This window comes from Camelus dromedarius, chromosome 8, assembly GCF_036321535.1.
Source record: "Camelus dromedarius isolate mCamDro1 chromosome 8, mCamDro1.pat, whole genome shotgun sequence".
In the NCBI taxonomy this organism is placed as follows: domain Eukaryota; kingdom Metazoa; phylum Chordata; class Mammalia; order Artiodactyla; family Camelidae; genus Camelus; species Camelus dromedarius.
In genome coordinates, this window is record NC_087443.1 from 8040681 (window position 1) to 8063840 (window position 23160).

The 23160-nt window shown below is 42.3% G+C and overlaps 1 protein-coding gene across 2 annotated transcripts in view; it reads left to right on the plus strand.

The window, feature by feature from the left end:
• MAP3K21 (mitogen-activated protein kinase kinase kinase 21) overlaps positions 1–21936 on the plus strand; it is a 59788-nt gene extending 37852 nt beyond the window's left edge. Inside the window, exons 5-10 of one of the 2 annotated variants that reach the window (XM_064487879.1) lie at positions 323–563; positions 7115–7237; positions 14927–15077; positions 15448–15545; positions 17017–17802; positions 19037–21936. In XM_064487879.1, coding sequence (XP_064343949.1) covers positions 323–563; positions 7115–7237; positions 14927–15077; positions 15448–15545; positions 17017–17802; positions 19037–19452 — 1815 coding nt within the window. In that variant the 3' untranslated portion in view covers positions 19453–21936. The remainder of the gene's footprint in view (positions 1–322; positions 564–7114; positions 7238–14926; positions 15078–15447; positions 15546–17016; positions 17803–19036) is intronic. The other variant, XM_064487881.1, reaches the window with a different exon arrangement.
• Positions 21937–23160: the final 1224 nt, after the last annotated feature.

Sequence of the window (23160 nt, forward strand, 5' to 3'; positions counted from 1 at the left end):
AGCTTGTGCTCTGCCACTGAGCTATACCCTCCCTGCTCTTTCGGCTTTATTGTTAAATGGGTCATTCACATCTGTACTTGGTTGCTGGGCATTGATGTACACTTGTGCCAGGTGATTACAGAGACTGGAGAGGGAGAGAGCAGTTTCAGCGAGGTGGGTAAAAACGTGTGATGCCCCTTTTCGGTCCTAAAACTCGAAGAGCCGGGCGGAGCCCGGCGTGGGTGTGAGTGGCAGACGTGCCGCACGTGCAGCCGCGTCTGTCCTGGCGGCCGGGTGCAGGGACACGTGGCAGCGCAGGGTCACGCTGGGGCCTGTGTGGCAGGAGCTGCGGTCCCGGGAGGAGGAGCTGATGCGCGCCGCGCTGCAGCAGAAGTCGCAGGAGGAGCAGCTCAAGCGGCGGGAGCAGCAGCTGGCCGAGCGCGAGATCCACGTGCTGGAGCGTGAGCTGAACATCCTGATCTTCCAGCTGAACCAGGAGAAGCCCAAGGTCAAGAAGAGGAAGGGCAAGTTCAAGAGGAGTCGCCTCAAGCTCAAGGACGGACGTCGGATCAGCTTACCCTCAGGTACGAGTCTGTCCTCTTGTCCTCTGGGGTTTGCGCAGTTGTCCCTTTGGTCAGCTGCTCCGTGGCATCAGAACTGGGGGAGTGGGATTTGAAAGCGTCAAGTGAATGTCTTCATCGCCTGCTTCAGCCCATGGTCTTCACGGGAGGACCTCGTGAGCTGTCACGTGTGAAACAGCCCAGGGGGTGCATCGCAGGGCAGCTCTCAGCATACTCTCCTGTCAATGCAGTAATCAATTTGCTCCTTTTGCAGTCAAAGCAGAATTCCCTTTTAGCTAATTGCACTGAGCCTTTTCAGCTGCCAAGGCGTTGTGAAAATCCAGAACAACGGAACCGTCACTGTTCCGTCACTGTGTTGATCTTTCCCACGGGATGCTCTGCAGTCACCTGGGGCCCTGAGATTGCCGTTTGTACCTGCCACAGAGTGTATCCAGGACTAAAGTTATGTACCTGCCTTCAGCTGAGGGTCTAGACTCCTCCAGGTATAAAAGCTAACCAGTAATTTTAAGGAAGCTTTTAAAAATATCTTTAAGCAGGGGAGAGTACAACTCAGTGGTAGAGCACATACTTAGCATGCACAAGGTCCTGCATTCAATCCCCAGTACCTCCTCTATAAATAAAGAAATAAACCTGATTACCTCACTCCCCCCCCCCACACACACAAATAAATAAATAAAAATAAAAATATCTTTAGGATATTGTGCCAATAGCATAAAAGGGTTATAATATGTTAGGAGAAACAAAACATAGTAGAAAATAGCCAACGTATCAGTTCATGAAATTAACTTCTTTAATGTTACAGTTTATACTTTGCTTAAGATAAAGCCAACCCTCTACCCCCACCCCAACACACACACACACTTTCTGCGGTTCTTCCTCACAGCAGGGAAGAAGGAGACAGAGCAGGAGCACTTGTATAGAATGTGCAGTAAATATCTGTATACCTGCGTCTGCCTGTCTCTGTCCCTCTATATGTGTATCTCTTCGTGGGTTCTAGTGTCTTTCTGAGATGTTTGTTAATGGTGTGGAAATTCGATTTACGTAACAATAACGACAGTTTTGTTTTATATAAAGTATGTATAAACTGCCCTCTAAAAACGTTTACTACAAAATTGTGGAAGCCTTGCAGCATCCTGTGACTTTTTAGGTTATTTGCCGAAGTCTTCAGTTGATCAGAAAATTGCTGATGTGGGGTAACCAGGAGTACACAATACACATCAGTTATTATTTGGTTTGGTGAGGTCAAAACAGGCTGTGAGTCTTTATTCATTTTACCTTCAACCTCTCTGGGAACAAAAAAAGTCCTTTTCCAGATTCTCTTGTAATGCCGAAGTGTAGCTTAAAGGAGCACTTGCTGGGCTGTCAGATATCACTTAAAATCTTCTGATTTGTGATGAGGCTTCCACTTTAAAGTATAGACGATAGAACTATCTCAGGATCCCTGAGGTTCTTCTTTTCACACGTTACTTGGCTAACACCCTGCATCTACTCAGCGCAAACTGAATATATCTGACTCTTTTTGCTACATTTGTATCATTCCTGGATTGTGCTATTTGGCTTTTCTTTTTCAGAGAATAGAGGGGACATTTTCCTTACACACATATTTACCTTGTGCCATTTAATAAAAGATTCTAATTAAAACTTAACCAAAACCATCTACCGCTGTAATCCTTAGCCATTTTGAAGAAATGGAAAAGCAGCTTCTGTAATTTAGTGTGGCAGTTCCCCCTTCTGCCCACAAGATGGTGCTGCATCATGTGACTCTGGTTCCACCCTGGAAATGCTTTTTCTTACTAGAATTCCCCAGCTCTCCATCCTCCCCAACACACAATTTACTTGCACAATATCCCAAAGTAGGACACACATCCAAAAATCTAAAGAAAAGAACGATAACCATAAAAATAATTGTTTTTCTCCTTAAGGAATTTTGCTCAGCAGAGAAAGCAGTTACTGTTCCAGATAGAAAATTCTTTGAGTTGCCAGCTTTGTGTACTATTTAATGGTACATTATCGAGGAAGAAGTATCTGCTAGGTAATAGATTGAAGGGTGGTGATACTTTCCTTCCAACATACCATGTTATTTGAACCCCTTTTGAAGGACTTTTTTCCTATGTGTAACTAGCTGAGAGAATTTCTTGGGAACGTACTTGAGACTCCTACAAACTGGCCCTTAATCTTTACGCCTGTAGATCTTTCAAAAATGTGTAATTAAGTGTGAATGGTTACCTAGGTATTGTAATTTTGTCCTGCAGAACCATCGACGGTAGCTTTTAATCTTACAGCTATTTACAGCTCTGGTGACTTAATGCTAGAAAACTCAAATGTAATTATTCCTGTTGGCAGTCTTTCATGCATAGCCACCAAATAAGGAAGATACATGCTCATAAGATGAGACAGCATAATCTAAGAGTCTGTAAATTACACTTTGTGCATTCTTGGAATTTTTGAGGGGGGGGATTTGTAAAAAGAAAAAGAATTACCGTGATAGATATTTTTATATTGTGACGACTTACATCACTCCCTCTGTATTATGTTTATTTTGAACCACAGGTGTGTTTTTAGAACACATAAGGCAAGATAAAGAGGTTTTCAAGCTTTTGGAAACATGAATATTGCCAGTGAAAATACAAGTGCGGGTTTTTCTCAGAAGCCTGTGGATCACGTTATCATCTGTGTTGGGCAGGCACCCTGAGAACACGTCTGGCAAGGAGCCCAGAGAAAAGCTGGACATCGGTCAGGGCCCCAGACCAGCTGAGACTCAGTGTTCCCAAATGTGTGGCTGGGACGGAATAACCTTTGCCTGCTTCACAGGGACAAGGTTGATGATAAAGAAGATTGTATTTATGTTCAGTGCACAAAGGGTGCCTCTTCTCCACCCCGCCCCCAAGGGAAAGTATTTAGCCTTTGTCAGAAGACCAGAAGCACTCTGAATCTTAGGTGTGTTGACATCCAGCCTGTGTCTCTGGGACTGGCCCTCGGCCTTGCAGACCTCCTGTGCTGGTTCCCTGACCAGGGCCAGGCCTCTCTTCCTCTGTGGTTTGTTCCCTGTGATTTGCCCGTCAGACGCCGTGACCACGCTCTGAGTTCCTGTTCTGAGCTCGCCTGCCTTCTGCTCTGGGCTGGAGGCTCCTCTTGCTGTAAAAGCTCTCGAAGGACGTACTTCCGTTGGGTTAGAACAGATCACAGGACTAGTTGAACCTTGGCAAAGCCCCTCAGTCTAAATGTTTTTTCTTTCCCTGCCTCCTCCCACTTCCCCCAGTTCAGTGAGTCATCTGTCCTGATGCACTGTCTCCTTACATCCGTTCTTCCGTTCTCCTAAACTGCTCTGCCTGGTCCAATGTTTCATGATTACTTATACAGTAGATGGAAGAGCCTCCCATCTGGTACTTCATTTCCATTTGCTTTGTCTTCCAAACCATCCTCTTCCCTGCTGTCTGTTTCTCAGCAATCAACTTTAAACACCAGTTCAATAAGCCTGTGGCAGAATCTTGCACGCTTTTCTCATTCAGCGAACCCTTGAGGACCTCTCATGTCCCAAGAACCAAGGGGTTACAATAAAATAAACATGATCCCTGCCCTCATGTCACTTGTCATCCAAAACAGGAAACAGTCATTCAGCCAAATTACTAAGCATCGTTCACGTGCAAGGCACTGAGCCAGTTTGGAGGGGACGCAGCACTGATGGTGACTGGCAGCCCCTCCCATACAGGGCTGATGTTGTATGGTTGTGGAAGGTGGACCGGAAGTTAATAATCAAACAGATACTAATTTTTTTGCTGTAATTATTAACAACTGTAAAGGAAAACTCATATGACAGTGATTAGCAGAGAGATGCCACCTGGTCTAAGAAGAGCATAGGCAGCTTCTTCAGGAAGTAATATTTAAATTGAAACTTGAAAGAGGAATTTACCAAATACAAGGGGAAGGAAAAGCAGGCAGGGAGCACATGAGAAGAAAGCTTGGTTTCTTCTAGAAATTGAAAAAGACCAATAAGTGAGGGTATAGCTCAGTGGTAGAGTGCGTGCTTAGCATGCATGAGGTCCTGGGTTCACTCCCTAGAACCTCCATTAAAAACAAACAAAAAAACAAACCTAATTACCCCCCCAAATATAAATAAATAAAATAAAAATGCATTTTAGAAAGAGAAAAAAGGCCAGTGTGGCTTGACTACGCCCCCGGGCCAGATCCAGCCTCCCGCCTGTTTTGGGTAGCCACCAAGCTAAGATCGATTTGTATATGTTTAAATACATGAAAAGAAGGTTTCTGACACACGGACGTTGCATGAGATGTAAAGGGCAGCATCCGTAATAAGAGTTGTGTCGGAACACACTCCCTTCTGCGTTTCTATCAAGGCTTGCTCACTCCATCAGCAGATCTGAGTTCTGGTGACAGAGACCAGATGGCCCACAGAACCTAGAATGTTTGCTGTGTGGCACTTCTTGGGGAGAAGTTTGCTGACCACTGGTCTAGACCATGGCGAGTGATGGGGGGGCGGGGGGGCAGGGCAAAAGGAGGCTGGAGTGGCACAGAGCCCGGACTCAGATTTGCAGGGGGTGACAGAGCGGGTTATGATTTTGACCTGTAATTACGCATTATGAGAAGCCTTTAAAGGACTTTTAGCAGGGGAATGACAGTCAGGCATGCATTTTTTAAAGTGCATCTGGCTGCTGTGAGATAGACCTCTGCTGTGAGATAGATCTCAAACAGAGATACCTGCACTGAACAAGGGCTTGTAGCAGCCTCTGCGTGAACGGATGGTGGCAGTGCAGGTGGAGAGAACACAAAATATCAGCCATGTGTGTTGAGCACTTATCATGTCCTGGGCCCTGTACTAAGTGTTTTCTGTACTTCTTTGTATGTAGTTTTTCCTAGCTGTCCTGTGAAGTAGGAATAACAAATTTTTTTTCCATTTTTGTAAATGAAGATGCTGTGAGTTAAAGAAATGAAGTTACTTTCCCAAAATTCATATGGCAAGTAAGTGGTAAACTGGAATTCAAATCTGGAGTTTGCTAACTCCAGAACCTAGAATATAAATTTCTCACCTATAACTCTAAGAAAAATATGTAACAGGAATTACAAGATACTTTGTGTTTGACTGGAATTGGGGCAGGCAGTCAGGGAAAAGACAATACGAAGAAAAATTTTCAGTTTTCTAGCATGAGTAATTGGATAGCTGTCTTGCCTACCAAATTCCAGCTCCTCATTTCAAATAGCAGGTGGTTCTTTAAAGTTCTTTAAAGTGTAATTTTCCAAAAGGTAATTTATAGCTCTCTTGCAAAAGTGAAAGGAACATGTGTCAAAGATTTTATTCAACTTATTAATTAACGAGGGAACCAGTTAAAGTTAGTTCACGTTGAGAATTTGAGGAGCTAAGTATTTATGGGCAATTTAATCATGGAATGTTGGGATTAGATTTCTAGGTTAAATACAAACCTGGTTAGTGACCAAGTGTGGCAATAAATGTAACCTTTGGGATTTTCTTTTATGCCAGACAGAAATTATTTGCATCACCACCAGACAAAATCTGTAAGTTAACCTCTGCCCCCACTGAGTTGTAAAAATAGCCCAGACAATAGAAAATCAATCAGAGGTTAAGCTCAGCACGGCACTGAAAAAACACCCAGTAATTTCTTTTACCTGCATCTAAGTTTTTGATAATTTTTCTGACAGCTTACAAAGTTTTCCTAGACCCTTTCCTCTTCCCTCTGGAAATACTACTTTTCTTCCATAGTTCCTGGCATCTCTCTGGCATTACAGCTACCCGGTGTTACAGTTAGGTGATAGTAACCATCATTTGTAGGTACCTTGACCACAAAATGCTTTTAACTGTAGGTAGGGGGCAGTTTCCCTTGACCCTGGCTGGGTCTGAAAATTAAACTGACAAAAGACAGATCAGCCAGGGAAAAATATAAAAATGTATTTAATGCAAGTTTGTGTGACACGGGAGCCTGAAAAGTAAATGAAGACCCAAAGAAACAGACCTGAGCATTTCCATGCTGGGTTGACGTGGAGGTGGACAGTTGTGTAGAAATGTGACAGGTTAAGGAGGAGATGTCAGGGCGGGTAGCGTGTCCTGAGCCCCACGTAACGTACATTTTCTGTTTTAATCACCATAGTGATGCTGGGAGGTGTCTGTTGTTCTGTACAACAGCCACAAAGACCAGCTTAGAGAGGCTCCTGACTGGTTTGAGGTCCCTAGTTTGTTAGTGACAGACCCAGGACTCATGTCACCCAGGGTGTCCCCTATTTCAGTTTTGTTTTCAACTCTGTGGGACTGAATGAGGGGAACCCTTTCTTCCCAGCAGACTAAGTCTCCTGGCGCTCAGCAATATTTCATTTCCTTATGAGTGTGTGTCTCACTGTGTTCAACACAGCATGACTCTGAGCCATTATTTCAGGACTTGAACCCCAAAGGGAAGACAAGCAAGGCTCTGGCCTCTTCATTCTGACTGCCTGGCAGTCTCTGCTTTTCCTGCCTTGTGCGGAAGACCTGGCTGGGAAAATAAACTAAACCCTTGGGATCTCAGTTCTCATTGTTTTCCTGCATCCAACAGATTTCCAGCACAAAATAACGGTGCAGGCCTCCCCGACCTTGGACAAACGGAGGAGCCTGAACAGCGGTAGCTCCAGCCCGCCCAGCAGCCCCACCGTGATTCCCCGACTCCGGGCCATACAGCGTAAGCCTTCTCCCCGTGTAGGGACGCTGGGCACCTGTCACCGGTGACTTGGGGTCAACTTAAGGAGACTTTTAAAAAAATGTTTATTAAAGTGTAGTTGATTTATAAGGTTAGTTTCAGGTGTACAGCAAAGTGATTCAGTTCAGTTATATATATATACATATATATTGTTTTTATGGCTGGTTCTAAGCATGGGATATTTACTACATGTTATAACTATTTGGAAAACAAAATTTGGTCTTACGTTCCTTGGTCTCATTTTCTTGTTTTCACAATAACTGATTTTCAGGTTCTATGCAATCAGTGATGTAAGCAGGCCACAGAGCAGAAAGGGAAATATCTTTTTATTTTTTAATTGAAGTACAGTCAGTTACAATGTGTCCATTTCTGGTGTACAAGCAGTGTCCCAGTCATACATATACATACATATATTTGTTTTCATATTCTTTTTCATTAAGGGTTATTACAAGGTATTGAATATAATTCCCTGTGTTATACAGAAGAAATTTGATGGTTTTTTAAATCTATTTTTATATATAGTGGCTAACATCTACAAATCTCAAACTCCCAAAATTATCCCTTCCCACCCTCTTTCGCCCAGTAACCATAAGATTGTTTACTATGTCTGCGAGTCTGTTTTTATTTTGTAGGTGAGTTCATTAGTGTCCTCTTTTTCCTATTTTTTTTTCTTTTTTTTAGATTCCACATATGAGTGATATCATACGGTATTTTTCTTTCTCTTTCTGGCTTCCTTCATTTAGAATGACAATCTCTAGGTCCATCCATGATGTTGCAAATAGCATTATTTTATTCCTTTTTATGGCTGAGTAGTATTCCATTATTTAGATATACCACAACTTCTTGTATATAGTGCTGCTATGTACATTGGGGTGTATGTATCTTTTCGAATTAGAGTTCCCTCCGGATATATGCCTAAGAGTGGGATTGCTGTATCATATGGTGAGTCTATTTTCAGTCTTTTGAGAAATCTCCATACTGTTTTCCATAATGGCTGCACCAAACTACTTTCCCACCAGCAGCGTAGGAGGGTTCCTTTTTCTCCACAGCCTCTCTAGTATTTATCATTTGTGGACTTTTGAACGATGACCATTCTGACTGTTGTGAAGTGATACCTCATTGTAGTTTTTATTTGTATTTCTCTGACAATTAGTGAGAAGGGGAAGTAATATCTTGAGGCATTTGGTTAAACACTCGCGTGCAAAATGTGCATAACCTAATTATATCAGTTGCATATTTATGGATATTTTGAAAAATGGAATCAGGAATTCAGGGTTTCTTCCATTAGTTTCATTGTTTGGTAAAGAAAAAAAAAATAGTTTGTTTTTGGAGATTTGGTTTTAATTGGCTCTGGATTGACCAACCTAATACAGACGGTCTCCCGCTCACAGATGGTTTGACTCAGGGCTTTTTGACTTTATGATGGTACAAGAGTGATACACATTCAGTAGAAACCACGCTTTGAATTTTGAATTTTGATCTTTTCCTGGGCGAGTGACACGCAGCCTCATCTCATGATGAGCATCATCTCAGCCTCATGATGCTGGGCGGTGAGCCTCAGCTCCTGGTCAGCCCTGCTATGTCAGGGGAAGCAGCCAATACACTTACCACCATTCTGGACCTGGACAAACATTCTGTTTTTCACTTTCGGTACAGTATTCTGTAAATTACATGGGATATTCAAGTTTATTTTAAAACAGGCTTTGCATTGTTTGATTTTGTCCAACTGTAGACTAATGTAAGTGTTCTAAGCATGTTTAGGGCAGGCAAGACGAAGCCATGATGTTCAATAGGCCAATGTATTACATACATTCTCAACTTACGATATTTTCAGCTTACGAGGGGTCATTGGGACGTAACCCCGCTGTAAGTTGAGGAAGATCTGTACTTCAAAATACCACATAGTGTTTTGGTTTTTGAAAATCTTCAGCCTGGTGGAGAAAAACACATATGCTACTTCATTTGACATCCTCACACTGTGAGAGTTTCAGTTAGACCCTGAATCAGAGTTTGAGTGGAATGAGACAAAACTTGATTTTGTTCAAAGGTGAATCCATATGAACCCCAAAAGTAGTCTCAGCAAAAGGAGAATGTGTTTAATATGTATGTATGTGAGTAATCTGATAGTCAGTGGAAGTTGCCATATTAAATAACATACATCCTCTCTTTTCTTCACCAAACTTACCTTTCTGCACTTACTATCTTTATTTGGAGGGGTAAAATCCAAGAGAATATTTTCTGTAATCAAGCCTGCAATCAGTTTCTTTTTTATTTTCTTTTGCTAATGAAAACCTTGGCACCAGAAGAAAAACAAATTTTTTTAAAGCTCGCAGGATACCAGTCTCTTTCTCATTCATCTAAATAAATGTATAATCCTAGAACACAAAGTGTGACCGTTTTATGATACCTAATTTGTCTTTCCGAGAATGCCTTTTTCATAAAGCCATGCTTGGCACTTTGCCTTTGCCCAGAAGGAGTAAGGGCTTAATTAAAGGAATAGAGAAGAGAATGAAGGCCTGTCTCACATCTCTGGTCAAGGGACCAGGCAGAGAGAAGGCATGACACCTCTGGCCTTGCCAAGCTGTTTCTCTACCTCTTTCCTCTTGTCTTTACATTGTTGGGGGTTTTTTTGTTGTTTTTTTTTGTTGTTGTTGTTGGTATTTTAAGACTTAATTTTTTTAGAGCAGTTCCTAGGCTGATATCCAAATTGGAAGGAAGGTACAGAGATTTTCTCATATACCCCCTCCCACACATACACAACCTCCCCCACTGTCAACATCCGGCATCACCGTGGGATATTCGTTACAGTTCGTTATAATATGATACACTGAGACATCACCGTTATCACCCAAGATCCATCCTTCACCCTGGGCTTCTCTCTTGGTGTTGTACGTTCTGGGCTTGGACAGTTGTACAACAACATGTATCTACCGCTGTGGTATCATACAGTGTAGTTTCACTGCCCCGAATATCCCCTGTGCGCCACCCTCAGCCCCTGGTCCTTTCACTGTCTCCATGGCTTTGCCTTTTCCAGAATGTCAGATACCACGTAGCCTTTTCAGATTGGCTTCTTTCACTTACTGACGCATTTAAATTCCTTTTTGTCTTTTCATGGCTTAATGACTCATTTCCTTTTTTTTTCTTAAATGGAGAGACTGGGGATTGAACCCAGGACCTCTTGCAAACCAAGCATACACTGGGCTATACCCTCCCCGCAACTCATTTCCTTTTAATGTGGAATAATATTCCATTGTCTGAATGTACCACGGTTTATTTATCCATTCTCCTACTGAAGGACATCTTGGTTGTTTCCAAGTTAAAGATTTGGCAGTAATGAAGTTTCTTGTGTGGACCTAAGTTTTCAAGTCCTTTGGATAAGCACCAAGGAGTGGGAATACTTGATAAGGCTGTATGATAAGAGTGTGTTTAGTTTTGCAGGAACGGCAAGGCTGTCTTCCGAAGTGTCTGCCCCATTTTGCATCCCCACCAACAAGGAATGAGGGTTCCTGTGTCACAGTCCTCAGTTGTGAACACCAGCCTCACGCAGTGGGGACGCTGTACCTGGATCAGCCTGGCCAGGCCCGGGATTTGTACTAGTGACATTGAATACTTTGGGGATTTCAAATACATTCTAACCCTGTGGCATGACATGCAGCCGGCTCAGGGAACACCCCTACTTCCCCCAGGCAGCCGGGTCCCCAGCATTCATTCTCTGCAGTAACAGGTGAAAACATTTGAATCCGCATATTCCAGCAGGATCCACCCTCCATACAGGACTGTTCATGCTTTTGAACATGAATTGGGTACTCTTCTCTCCCACCCCAGGTACCCCCAGTGGTTTACTCCAGTCTTTGTTTCTGTCTCCTCTGGTCCCCAGCTTGCATCACTGCCCTGTGGTTCTCACAGTCCAGTTCAACGTGGCAGCTGAGAGCATGGAGTCTGGAGCCACACCGTCTGGGATCAAATCTAGGCTCTGGCCCCCCTGCACTGTGACTGTGCACAGTTCCTAACCTTACCAGGCCTCAGATTCCATTTCTGTAAAAACGGGATGATCATAGTTTAAAAGAGTCAAATAATGAGCAGAAGACCCAAACAGACATTTCTCCAGTGAAGACACACAGAGGGCCAACAGGCACATGAAAAGATGCTCAGTATCGCTAATTATCAGAGAAATGCTGATCAAAACTACAATGAGGTATCACCTCACACTGGTCAAAATGGCCATCTTAAAATTAAGTCCACAAATGATAAATGCTGGAGAGGGTGTGGGATGTAATCTGGTGCAGCCACTATGGGAAATGGTATGGAGATTCCTTAAAAAAATAAAAATAGAGTTACCCTATGATCCAGCAATCCCACTCCTGGGCATATATCCAGAGAAAACTCTTTAATTTGAAAAGATACATGCACCCCAATATTCATAGCAGCACTATTTACGGTAGCCAAGACATGGAAACAATCTAAATGTCCATCAACAGATGACCAGATAAAGAAGATGTGTGGTATATTTATACAGTGGAATATTACTCACCCATAAAAAAGAATAAAATAATGCCATTTGCAGCAACATGGATGGACCTAGAGATTGTCATACTAAATGAAGTAACTCAGACAGAGAAAGATAAATACATGATTTCAATGATATGTGGAATCTAAAAAAAATGACACAAATGAACTTATTTACAAAACAGAAGCAAACTTACAGACATAAAAAACAAACTTACGGTTACCAAAGAGGATGGGGTTGTGGGGGAGGGATAAATTAGAAGTTTGGGATTAGCAGATGCAAACTATTATGTACAAAATAGATAAACAAGGACCTACTGTATAGCACAGGGAACTATATTCAATAGCTTATAATAACCTATAATGGAAAAGAATAGATATATATACATATATATTCTGTCCAAGCCCACAACGTACAACACATATATATATGTGGGTGTGTGTGTTTGTATAGCTGAATCACTATGCTGTACACCAGAAACTAACAGAACACTGTACATCAACCATACTTCAATAAGAAAATTAAAAACCAAAGGGTCCAATGCATACAAAGCACTTAGAACAGTGTCCGGCACCTGGTCAGAGCTCTGTGTGTTGACAGTTGTTACGATCATCATCTTTTTTATTCTGGCTCTGAAGCTCTTTGTGGACTTGAGGTCCCTCCCTGGTGTCTGCCTTTTATAGCATCAGCATGTAGGCATTGAGGATTTTGCCTCTCGGAGGGAGTCAGGGTCCATGCAAATGCGCATCTGACCCAGGGGAATGGACCCTTTCAACCCTGAGTCGTAGATGTTGTCTGGCCCATTTCCCCTGGACCAGCGATGGGCAGACATGAGTCAACTCGAGTGAGAAAAATTGGTCATGAAAGCAGTGGAAGAAGGAAAAAAAGCCCTGACACTGAAGGAAGGGTAACTTTATGTATTGAGAAAGATGGGAGTCATTTCAGAGAAACTGAACAGAAAAAAACTCCCCCAAAGATTGTGGGAAGAATACCAGCGTAAAGGGCCTTACAGTACACGCTTGACTTTGGATAAAAATGTGGTATTTTGCCATCATGCCAAGAATCAGCGTCTGCTAGAGAGGGCACCACCTGATATTTCCACCAAGTATTTTCTTACTACTTTTCTTATTATAACGTCCTCTGGTTTACTCTAATAATGGTATTATGATGTCATGTCATGTTTAGTGCACACTTCTGTTTGAGAATAAGAAACGATAAGGGGGGAGGGGATAGCTCAGTGGTAGAGCGCATGCTCAGCATGCATGAGGTCCTGGGTTCAATCCCTAGTCCCTCCGCTTAAACGAATAGATAAACAAACAAACAAACCTAATTACCTTCCCCCCCCCCCAAAAAAAAAAACAAAAGAAAAAAGAAGAAGAAGAAAGAAAGAAATGATAGAATTCACTTATCATCCGAGAATTTCAAGTTTCCAGGCACATCCTGTGGTTGATGTCTTTGGGCCAAGCGCACCTTTTCCCCTGTTGCTGAGCTGAATCAGATGGAGGCAAAGCCAGTCACACTGCCTTCCGTTATTTCAGCAACTTGCTGCCATTGTCCCTCCTTGACGTGTTTCCAATAACAGAGTGTCGTGATGCATGGTAAACTTAGAGCACTTAGTTTTCCAAAGAGACGGAGGATATGAGCTGGACACGTCGCTCACCCTGCCCCATCCCACCCTGCCCTACGTACCGGTCTGCGTAGCAAACAAACACCAAGAAACCTCTGCGGACTAAACGCAGCAATGACAGGTCAGAGATGGACAGGAGAGGTCAAAACAGTAAACACGCTGCACCAAGGCAGAGATCTTGCGGTCCAGCCCTAGCACTGTTCTGGCAGCAGTGAGCAACCACAGAGCAGTACCAGTTCAACAGATGTGGGAGCAAAGGAGGAAACAGGAGCACCAGGCTAGAGGGGAGGGAGGAGGCAGAAGAGCAAACGCTAACGTTGGCTCTGGGCCGGCGGCAGGTGCACGAAGCAGGGAGATGAACTCAGGGCGCGTAGTCCCCAGCGGAAAGCCTCTCCCGCTCACTCTGCTCCTCTCACGGACGTGAGCATTGCTGACCCATTCCTCCCGAATTCGACTGTAAGACTCTTAATAAAAAAGTGCACAGCTGATTCAAGATCACCACACACACGTGCATATACATGTGTGCATACAAACACACGGACACATATATACATGTATTTTTACATGTGGAAAATACTGGAACACACAAGCATCACCCATAATGCCTCTGATTTTAAAAAATGATATAAAGAAGTTAAATTTCCCACTTTTATCTAAGCAATCCTCTCCCTCAAAGGTAGACACTTTTATTAAAAAGTTTATATCCACATTAATTATCTTCTGTTTGTGTGTGTATACTTGTATGCATAAACAATTTTTGATGAAAGTAGGTTATATGTAATATAAACATTATAGATCATTTCTCCCACCTCACTTTTTACGGATTTTCTTATCCACCCTGTAGATACGTCATAATGTTTGGTCGTGTTCGTAGCAGGTCTGTGTTACGGGGTGGTTTTCTAAGTGTGCAGAAATGATATCCACTCTCCCCACTGATTTCCAAGTCAATTGTAAGTGCACAGAGAGGCTTGAGGGACGGCTTACACACGTGTCACTGACACATGGGTGTTAAACATGGATGTAAACCTCCCAGGAAGCAATGAAATATGGCAAGAAGTGGGGGATTTGAAATATATTCAGATTTTAAAGGGTAATTGTAGCCCAGCAGTTGTGACAGCTAATGAAAAATTGGCTTAATTTATAATTTTAAAATACACTTGTGTTCCTTAGGTTCAGAACTTTGATTTGGTTGAGAAATTAGGTACTAAATTTCTTGTAAGTTAAATGTTCAGTTTGACTTTTTCCCTCAGTAAAATGAAATCCTAACTGTTGCATAATGTTAAATACATAGATAAATGATCGGGTCTTTGCTGCTAATTTACCTTGAATTTATACCTTTTAATTTACTCTACTTCTCCTGTTATTTATGATTAGAGAAAGAAGCTGGCCATCTGCTGGGGCGAAAGACATCATTTCTTCATTGTTTTCATGTTTCTTGATTGTTTACATGTTTTAAGTAAGATAGTTTCACAACTGACCTGATTCACTTTGACTTAAAAAAATTTTAATTGGTTCATGAGTGATGGTCTCTGTTTAGTGACTTCAGATGAAAGCAATAAAACTTGGGGAAGGAACACAGTTTGTCGACAAGAAGAATTTGAAGATGTGAAAAGGAATTTCAAGAAAAAGGGTTGTACCTGGGGACCAAATTCAATACAAATGAAAGAAAGAACCGATTGCAAAGAAAGGTATGTGTGTGACATCCGGTGTCATTCCAGTGTGTGCTGTGACAGAGAACAGTGCCTTTGAAATATTGCATTGGCCAGAGTTAGCTTTTAGAAAGCAATTAGAATAATACCGAGGTACCTGAATATTAATTTAATTTCTAGGATGAGTTTTTCACACTAAATTATTATTTAGTTAAACAGTTAAAAAAATTCTCTGATACATCGCCTGTCTCAGATTAAGTTTTTATTTGTACTTTGTTTGCTCTTTAAAACACAGGGTACAAATACATTCTCCTTACTACCCTAAAATACTATTGTCATATATTCACCAAAACCTAATTTGTGTGTCGTGTGGTTCTGTTATATCAAAATAAACATTTTTCTCTTGTAGAATGAGGCCTCTCTCAGATGGCAACAGTCCTTGGTCAACTATCTTAATAAAGAACCAGACAGCCATGCCGTTGGCATCATTATTTGTGGACCAGCCAGGTAAATGTGCTTCGGGAAGTGGCATCTGTTTGAGTTGGACTTAGCACCTGAGTGTCCCGGAAATTTTGCTTAAATACCTGTTGCTCAGGTAACACAGGGAAGGTTAGCGGCACTCCATATACCAAGCAGTAGCCTTGCTGGATTAAGCTCAGAATTATTTTCTGTCCTCTAAGTCTTTGTGGCGGAAAATAATTAGGTTCCACATTACTTATTAGGAATTTGCAGCCTCTTTTCTTTACTAGAAAAGTTGATGTGATTAATTATCTAGAATCAAATTAATTTAGTATAAGAGATAGTAAATAGAAAAAAAAGGCACCCTGAAATTCTGCTGCGATTAAGGGGTGGTCTTCGGGCTGTATTCCCAGCCCTCGGCATGATGAAGTCTTGTCAAGGAGGTTAGCTCTGGAAAACTCCTGCTGGAGAGTATGACGTTGGAATCTGTTTAATCTAAAGGAATCATAATTGTTTCCAGTACTCAGTATTCCTCTTCAATGTTCAGATAATAAAAGGTTGAAGAGATATGGAAATGGTTGGAAAATGTCAACGATTGTCATCACCAAAGAAAAGAAAACTGAACTTTCTCCTTGGCAATTTAAGACAGCCCTTTGATAACTGTGGCCAAATGAAAGCTGTTTTAGCAAAACACGCCGTAAACTTCTTGAATTTGGTATCGGTGCTATGCTCAGTTTTACAAGCACCTTATCACGTACTGTCCATTCTTAGTTTTCTTCTGTGTCATCGTGAGTGTGTGGTTTCAGTGTAAATATCTCCGTTAGCACACTCAGGTACACCAAGACAGCTGCTCTGTAACTCCCGGGTAACTGCTGCCTGCTGTCAGATTTCTCATTATATTCTGACTCTTTCTTGCTCTAAGGGCAAGAAATTCTCCTCTCATCAACGAAGATTCATTGTCAAACGTCGTTGGTCAAACAAATAACAAATACTAGCGATAAAACTTCCCCTAACGCAGGGATCCCTAAAACGCAGACGGCTGGGCGTCACCCTTGAACTTCTGACTCCACAGTCTGGAGGGGACTAAGAATGCACGTTTCTCCAAGTTTGCAGACTCCGAGGACCACCGATCTCTGCAGGCGAGATGTAGCAGCAGGGCCCGGCATTGTCATTAGGTCAGGAAAGGGCACATTTTGTCCAGGGTAGCCCCATGCCCCTGGATGTGAGGGTGCCTTTCTGTATCGTGATGACTTTTTCTATTCCCCGTGCCCATGCAGGACAGGAAACAGCCGAGGGTTTGCTTGTCGGTTCCCCTGCAGGGGGCCTGAGCTGTAGCTCCCTGGACGCCCCTTCCTTCGGGTCCTCCTGGATGAACCGTTTGTTGAACTGGAGAGGACTCCTTGTGTTTTGATCTAGAATATGTATTTATTAGATTTCAGCTTTGTTTCACAGTATAGTTTAAATGGTTGTTTTCTTACTGTAAAATGGTGCTACCGTGTGTGTCTGTACCTCTGTTCAGGTGTTTCTGAAGAGCCAAAACCTGCCCCTGATGGACTGGAACCCAGAAAACCAAAGCAGATAAAATCACCCAGTCAAGCCTGCATTGATCTACCTCTTTGGAAGGAAGGCCAGAGAGAGAATCCGGTGGAACCCGAGAGCAGGGAGGAAGGAACCCCCGGGAGCCCTGCCACTGGCACCCCTCAGGGGACCCCTCCAAACAGCCTAAGCAGATGCCCCCCGAGGAAGAAAACGGAGTCCGCCCTGTACAGCTGCACCGTGCTGCTGGCGTCAGTGGCCCTGGGCCTGGACCTCAGAGAGCTTCAAAAAACACGGGCTGGGGAGGAACCGCTGCCCAAAGAGGAAAGGAAGAGGCGGGAGGGAATCTTCCAGCGGGCGCCTAAGTCCCGCAGCCCCACCAGCCCGCCCAGCAGGCTGCCAGGCACGGGCGAGGGGGCCGGCAGCTGCCCCTCGCTGCCCCCGTCCAGCGCCCTGGGCCTCCTGGCCGTGCCTTCTCTCTCCACCAAGTGCTTGCTGCAGACTGATGGCGAAGACTCGTTCGAGGGCAGCGCACACATCCCTCGTGACCCCGAGATGCGCACCCCAGATCTTTGCCCAGCCTTCGGAGGGAGGGGTCCAGAGCCGACCTCTGTGCCAAGACTGGAGGCCAATCGTGGTGTGTGGGAGAACCTGCCTCCTTCCTTCCTAGAGCCCACATGTGGGGATGTGCCTTCTTCTGCCTCTTCGAAGGAAAGAGCAGTGCGTCATCGACGGACCAGGTCTGATGGAAGTGCCTTTCAGACCTCAGGTAGGCTGCACCAGTGGGTGAGAGGACGAAACACCACTGTAGAGACTAGAATGTAAAACTGTATGAATTTTTGACTTTATCTTTTCCAAGTGAGGATGTTTACAAGTTTGCTTTCACTGTTCACATAGATCTTCGAATTTTACCCTACTCTTTTATTTGACTTTAAGTAACTACCATTTGGATTCTGGGAAAAGTATAATTAAACTTCAGTAAACTAAATACGTAATAGCATATTAAAAGAGAAAGGGCAAGTGGAGAGTAACTGCCCCAAGCCCCTTGTGGGAGGAAGACACTGGCCCAAATCTGAACCAGTCAGTAATTAGTGGGAAAGCTGGCACTAAAACTGATTGTCTAACCTCCCCCTGGGTATGGTGTCTTCTGCACAGTTTATGTTGAGATTGAGTTTAGGGAGGTGTAAAACTCAAATGGGCACTCAGTGCTATGTGGGAGTTGACTATTACACCTTTTATACATAATTACCACTACCTCAGACATATATGAGGGTTAAGTGAGATACTGTATATGAAAAATGCATTTTAGATTGTAAAATGCTACGCTAGGATTGGTTATAAAGTATATTAAAACTGAATCTGCTTTAATTTGCTTTACCTTTTCCTTTATCTCTTCAGGTACTATACCTCAAGATTTTTTTTTCGTATTATTGTTCATTGTCTTTAGATGAATTGGCTTATTGCTCTTTTATGATGCAGTAAAGGATCAGTAGTTTATAATTGCACATGTGAAATCCTATCTCAACAATCCCATAAGAAACCACTCTTTTTTTAAATTTGAAGCCAATAATTATTTGCTAGAGTGGGAAGAAGTCAGTTCTCAGAACAAAAAAAAGAGAAGCTATAAAATTAAAAACATAACTGCTTTCTTATTTTCAGTAATTTTCTCAAGTCATCGTCTGAAAGTGAAATTTAGTCATATTCACCATCATTTTTTAAAGCCTTTAGTCCAGTCTAATCCATTTCAAAATCCATCCTGTTTATAAAACAATTCCAGTGATCATTGTCCTAAGCAGTCTTTCCAACCTTGTAGTACTTTTTCATAAAAACAAACGTTATATCCTGACAGTTTGAAAGATAAGGTTTGTGTTTGGGTTCCTTTGCTGACGCTCACGTTAAGGTGGGTACTCAAGGGAGGTCAGCCTGGGTTGTTTGCCTTGACGTCCGTCGTTTTAGACGGCCCTGCCTTTCTAATCACACGCTGTCTTTGCCCTCCCGACCAGCTGGTGTCGCTCTCCTCTCAGCCCCCGGAGCCTCTGAACTGCCCCCTGAGTGGGTTTGGGGGATGCACCCCTCCCCCTCTGGTCCTCGCAGTGACCTGCCAAGTGAGGTCCCGCCTGAAAAACAAAGAGCTGTCCACGTGCTGCCCCTGCCGCACCCGCCCGCCCCGAGAAGCCGGGTCGACGCCCCGCCGGCCTCCCCGCCTCCGCCCGCGCAGGCCGGCCCCGGGGTGGGCGGCCCAGGACCAGCCTCCGCCCGCCCCCTCGGCGCCAAGGACAGAAGCGAGCCGCGCGTGCCTTCCTTACTGGGCGCCGCCGCGGAAGGCCAGCGCGGGGGCCGCACGGTGCCCCTGTGCAGGCCGAGGGGCGGAGCCAGCCGGCCGTCTCTGCAGCAACTGGAGAAAGAATTTCTGTCTTAAGTGCCTTAGGTTGTTCAGGCATTTCTTTGTTTTGTTTTTTGTTGTTGTTTTTTTTTTAAGGTGAATGAATGAGAGCAATGTGTCTCCCTTTGAACTGTTTCACGCTGCTGTGTTCTCAAAGCTGTGGCCATGTTACTGAACTAGTGATGGACGTCTGACTTCTCCCAAAACATGCGTGATGGCTGTGGGCGCTGACTGTGTGCTTTGTCCACTGGACTCCTACCTAGTAACTTGAAATACAAACAACACGCACCTGTAAAACAAGAAACGTGCAACAATGTCAAACTACGTTTAAGCGCAATTTTCATGCTTTGTTCCCATTTCTTAGTACACGCAGAAATTGGGATGAGTGTGTGTTTCTCCTTCCTTCCTGTCTCCTTCCTTTTCTCGTCTTCTATCTTCCTTTCCCTTCTTTTCTTTCTTGTTTTCTTCATTTCTTTCATTTCATTCTCTCTCTCTTTTTTTTTTTTTTTTGTTATTTGTGCAACAAAAAGCCAAGGATAATGTGATACTATTAATAAGTAAAGGTGTCTATTTTTTTTAATTTGATGACTGGAATATTCAGTCCTGTTTACTATCTAAATTCAGCAGTAGACTTATAATGCATAAATATATCCAGATCTCACCTAAAATATGCAATATTTCTCTCGTTGAGAAAATTTTGCTGAATGTAACTTGTAAAACAAGTTTTACTGAATGTAACTTATAACAATGTTGCCCATTAGAACTCCGAAATAGATTTTTTACAAATCCGTCATTGACGTTTGACTCAGACCCTACTGTGCAGCTGCGAGGGGATAATCCGTAGGTTCTGCCTGTAGAAAGGGTCTTCCTTCATCAGGACCCACTGATTTGGCTTTTCCTTTTGCCAGGGAGTTTTTCAAAATTAATTGATGCACACTTCATGTATCATGAACATTCACATCATTTAATTTTATTTTTCTCTTTACGTGCATAATTATCCCAATAATCTCAAAAGCAATCAGAAAGAAACACTGCAAAGTCAGGAAACAGCAGTACTGTTAGAATGTAAGTATATTAAAATCGTTATTTCACATTTCATTTAATTGTGCATAAATGTTAGATATCTCTTGGGTGAAGTAAACTGATATAGTAGGATGGAGAAATACAGATTATTTTCAGATGTGAATTTATCAAATGAATCTTTGGATAGCAGATCAGGTTTATAAATGATTTTAAATTATTTGATGAATCACTTTTATAAAGCATACAGATATAATACAATATAGACTACTGAGTTCTTAAGCTGCTGAAATGGCAATCCAGGAGCTTGGTGAATTTGCTTGGGTTTCTTTTGTTAAATCTGTTACACTTCTATCACTAGAATACGGTTGCTCTAATGATAGACAACAACTTTAAATTTTTCTATACAATGAGAAACATTAATTGCAAACATTAAACATTGCTTGATATTTCGTTTAAAATTTTACCTTGGTTAAGGTTTACTGAATAACTGAAAGGTCAATGATTTAAATTAAATCAGATATGACCAAATATCTACCTATAGTAGACTTTTAAAGGAGGAAAATTATATTATTTGGCCATTTTGAAACATCTTAGTCATCTAACAAGTATTCCTCAGCGAATGATGGACAGGGCATGAAAGAATTCTATCAGTATAAGGGCTTTTTGCCCTAAGGAAAACAATCTCGTGTTTAAGATTCTTGCAGCAAAACCTCAGGTACATTTTGTTGTGTTATTATCCATTCTGTGATTTGGCTTCACCTTTGGGTGGTGGTTGAATTACATAACGGAGATTTGGTTTCCTCAGAATTTGATCACATTTGCAGCTCTGGTTAGCTACATTATATTCAGTCATTTGGGGCATGTAACTTCCAACTATAAGTAGAGGAAATATGTGCCTAAAGTAATGCGTGAAATACAAAATGTAGAAACTGTGTTTTCAGTTTCGCTTCTACCAAAACATCGTGTGTGTGGTGTGAGGGTGGTGTGTGTGTGTGTGGTGTGAGGGCTGTGTGTGTGGGGGGTGTGTGTGTGTGTGGTGTGTGTGTGTGTGCGCGTGTGTGTGGCGTGAGGGTGGGGGAGTGATGGGTGGCCATCTGCCTTGTCCCTCTGCTCTGTACCTGTTCCTGTTCAGCTTTATTTTAGTCACTCTATATTATGATGAATTTAGAAATGAAGATATATTGAAAAGATAATTGTGATATGAGGACTCAATCTCATGTATTATTGCAAATAGTTATTTTTTGCTGAGATCTACTGTACATGTCGTGATTTTCTCTGTGTATTAGTATACTTGGCGGAATCTGGTTATTTATTTTCTTACAGGCTTAACAGCTCGCTGAAAGGTAAATTAAGCTGATTACTATTAGCCAACAATTCAGGTGCTCCCACTGCAGAGATTCAAGGCCTGGGCCTGATATGCTGTATTATGAAGCTTTGTGACTGGAAAAGATGTTTACATATGTTGTCTATTTTTTTAATAAACTTTTTTTATAGCTAGTCTGTTTGCTCAGTGGCTTTGATCTGCTCTTGGTGATATGTGGCTGTCATTTGGAAAGGTCTGTTTTGTTTTCAGTAAGGAAAAATGTGTTGATAAAGATTATTAATAAGCAGGCATTAACCTGCTAAATTCATTAAACTGAAGGACCATTAAATGGGTCATAGGATTAAATATTTGTTTAAAATAACTAAATATTTTATTTAAAATGTTGTTTGGTTTACACGTGCATTGAAAATGTGCATTTCACTGTGAGAATTTCACGACAACATCTTCTCAGAAGGCACATTTTGTCAGAGTGCATGACTATATGAACTAAATCTCTGTTGATGCTACAGGATTGTGATTCATGAAATGTGTTCATTATTAACTGCATTTAAATCAGAAGAATTTCAAAAACCACCACCATCTGGTGATTCTTGGTAAGTGATAAAAACTTGGGTGAATTAGGAAAGTAGATGACTGCATTTGATGCCAACAGGCAACGCCCTGTCGTGTGAGAGGGAGAAAAATTTAACACCCACAGTGTATCTGCTGAATGTTAAGGACCCTCCGAGGTGCCTTTATGACACCTCCTGTCATTCTCTTTAATAAAGTTTGTGAGGTTAGTAGTAGTAACCCTGTGTCATTAGATATGAAACGGGCACAGAGAAATTTGATAAATTTCCAAAGACCCACCATCACTTACCTGTTCACATCTGTTGTAATTGTACCCATAGTGTAGAAGATGAAGACATCTGAAGGGTGACTTTGTAAATGGAATCCAAAGCTAAGGTAGTTTTAAATCACTCATCAAAAAGTTCAAGATTCTACAAATAGATGAGTACTTACTTAAAAGCAAAGCTAACAATGGTTAATACAGTGAGATACTTCCTAGGTAAGGGTAAGATGAAATAGAAAACACTAAAACTTGCGCAGCTAATCAATCAACTCATGAGAAAAGGACTATTCTGTTCGATGGGTTTATAAATATGGTGAACTTACCTAAGAACTGCAAAATGATATAAAATAATTGGGCTTAAGCTGTCTGTACTCTTCTGAAAAGGCCAACATGCTAGACACAGTGAAAGATGAAGCCTTTGTGAATCAAACAATGTAATAAGGACCATACAGTGGAGCAAAAATTAGCTTTTGTTTTTTAGCAAAAACAGGCAAGTTGAATTAAGGAGCTTCCATATGCTGACAAACTCATTACGTGGCTGCTGTGATAGTCACTGGGAAAGACA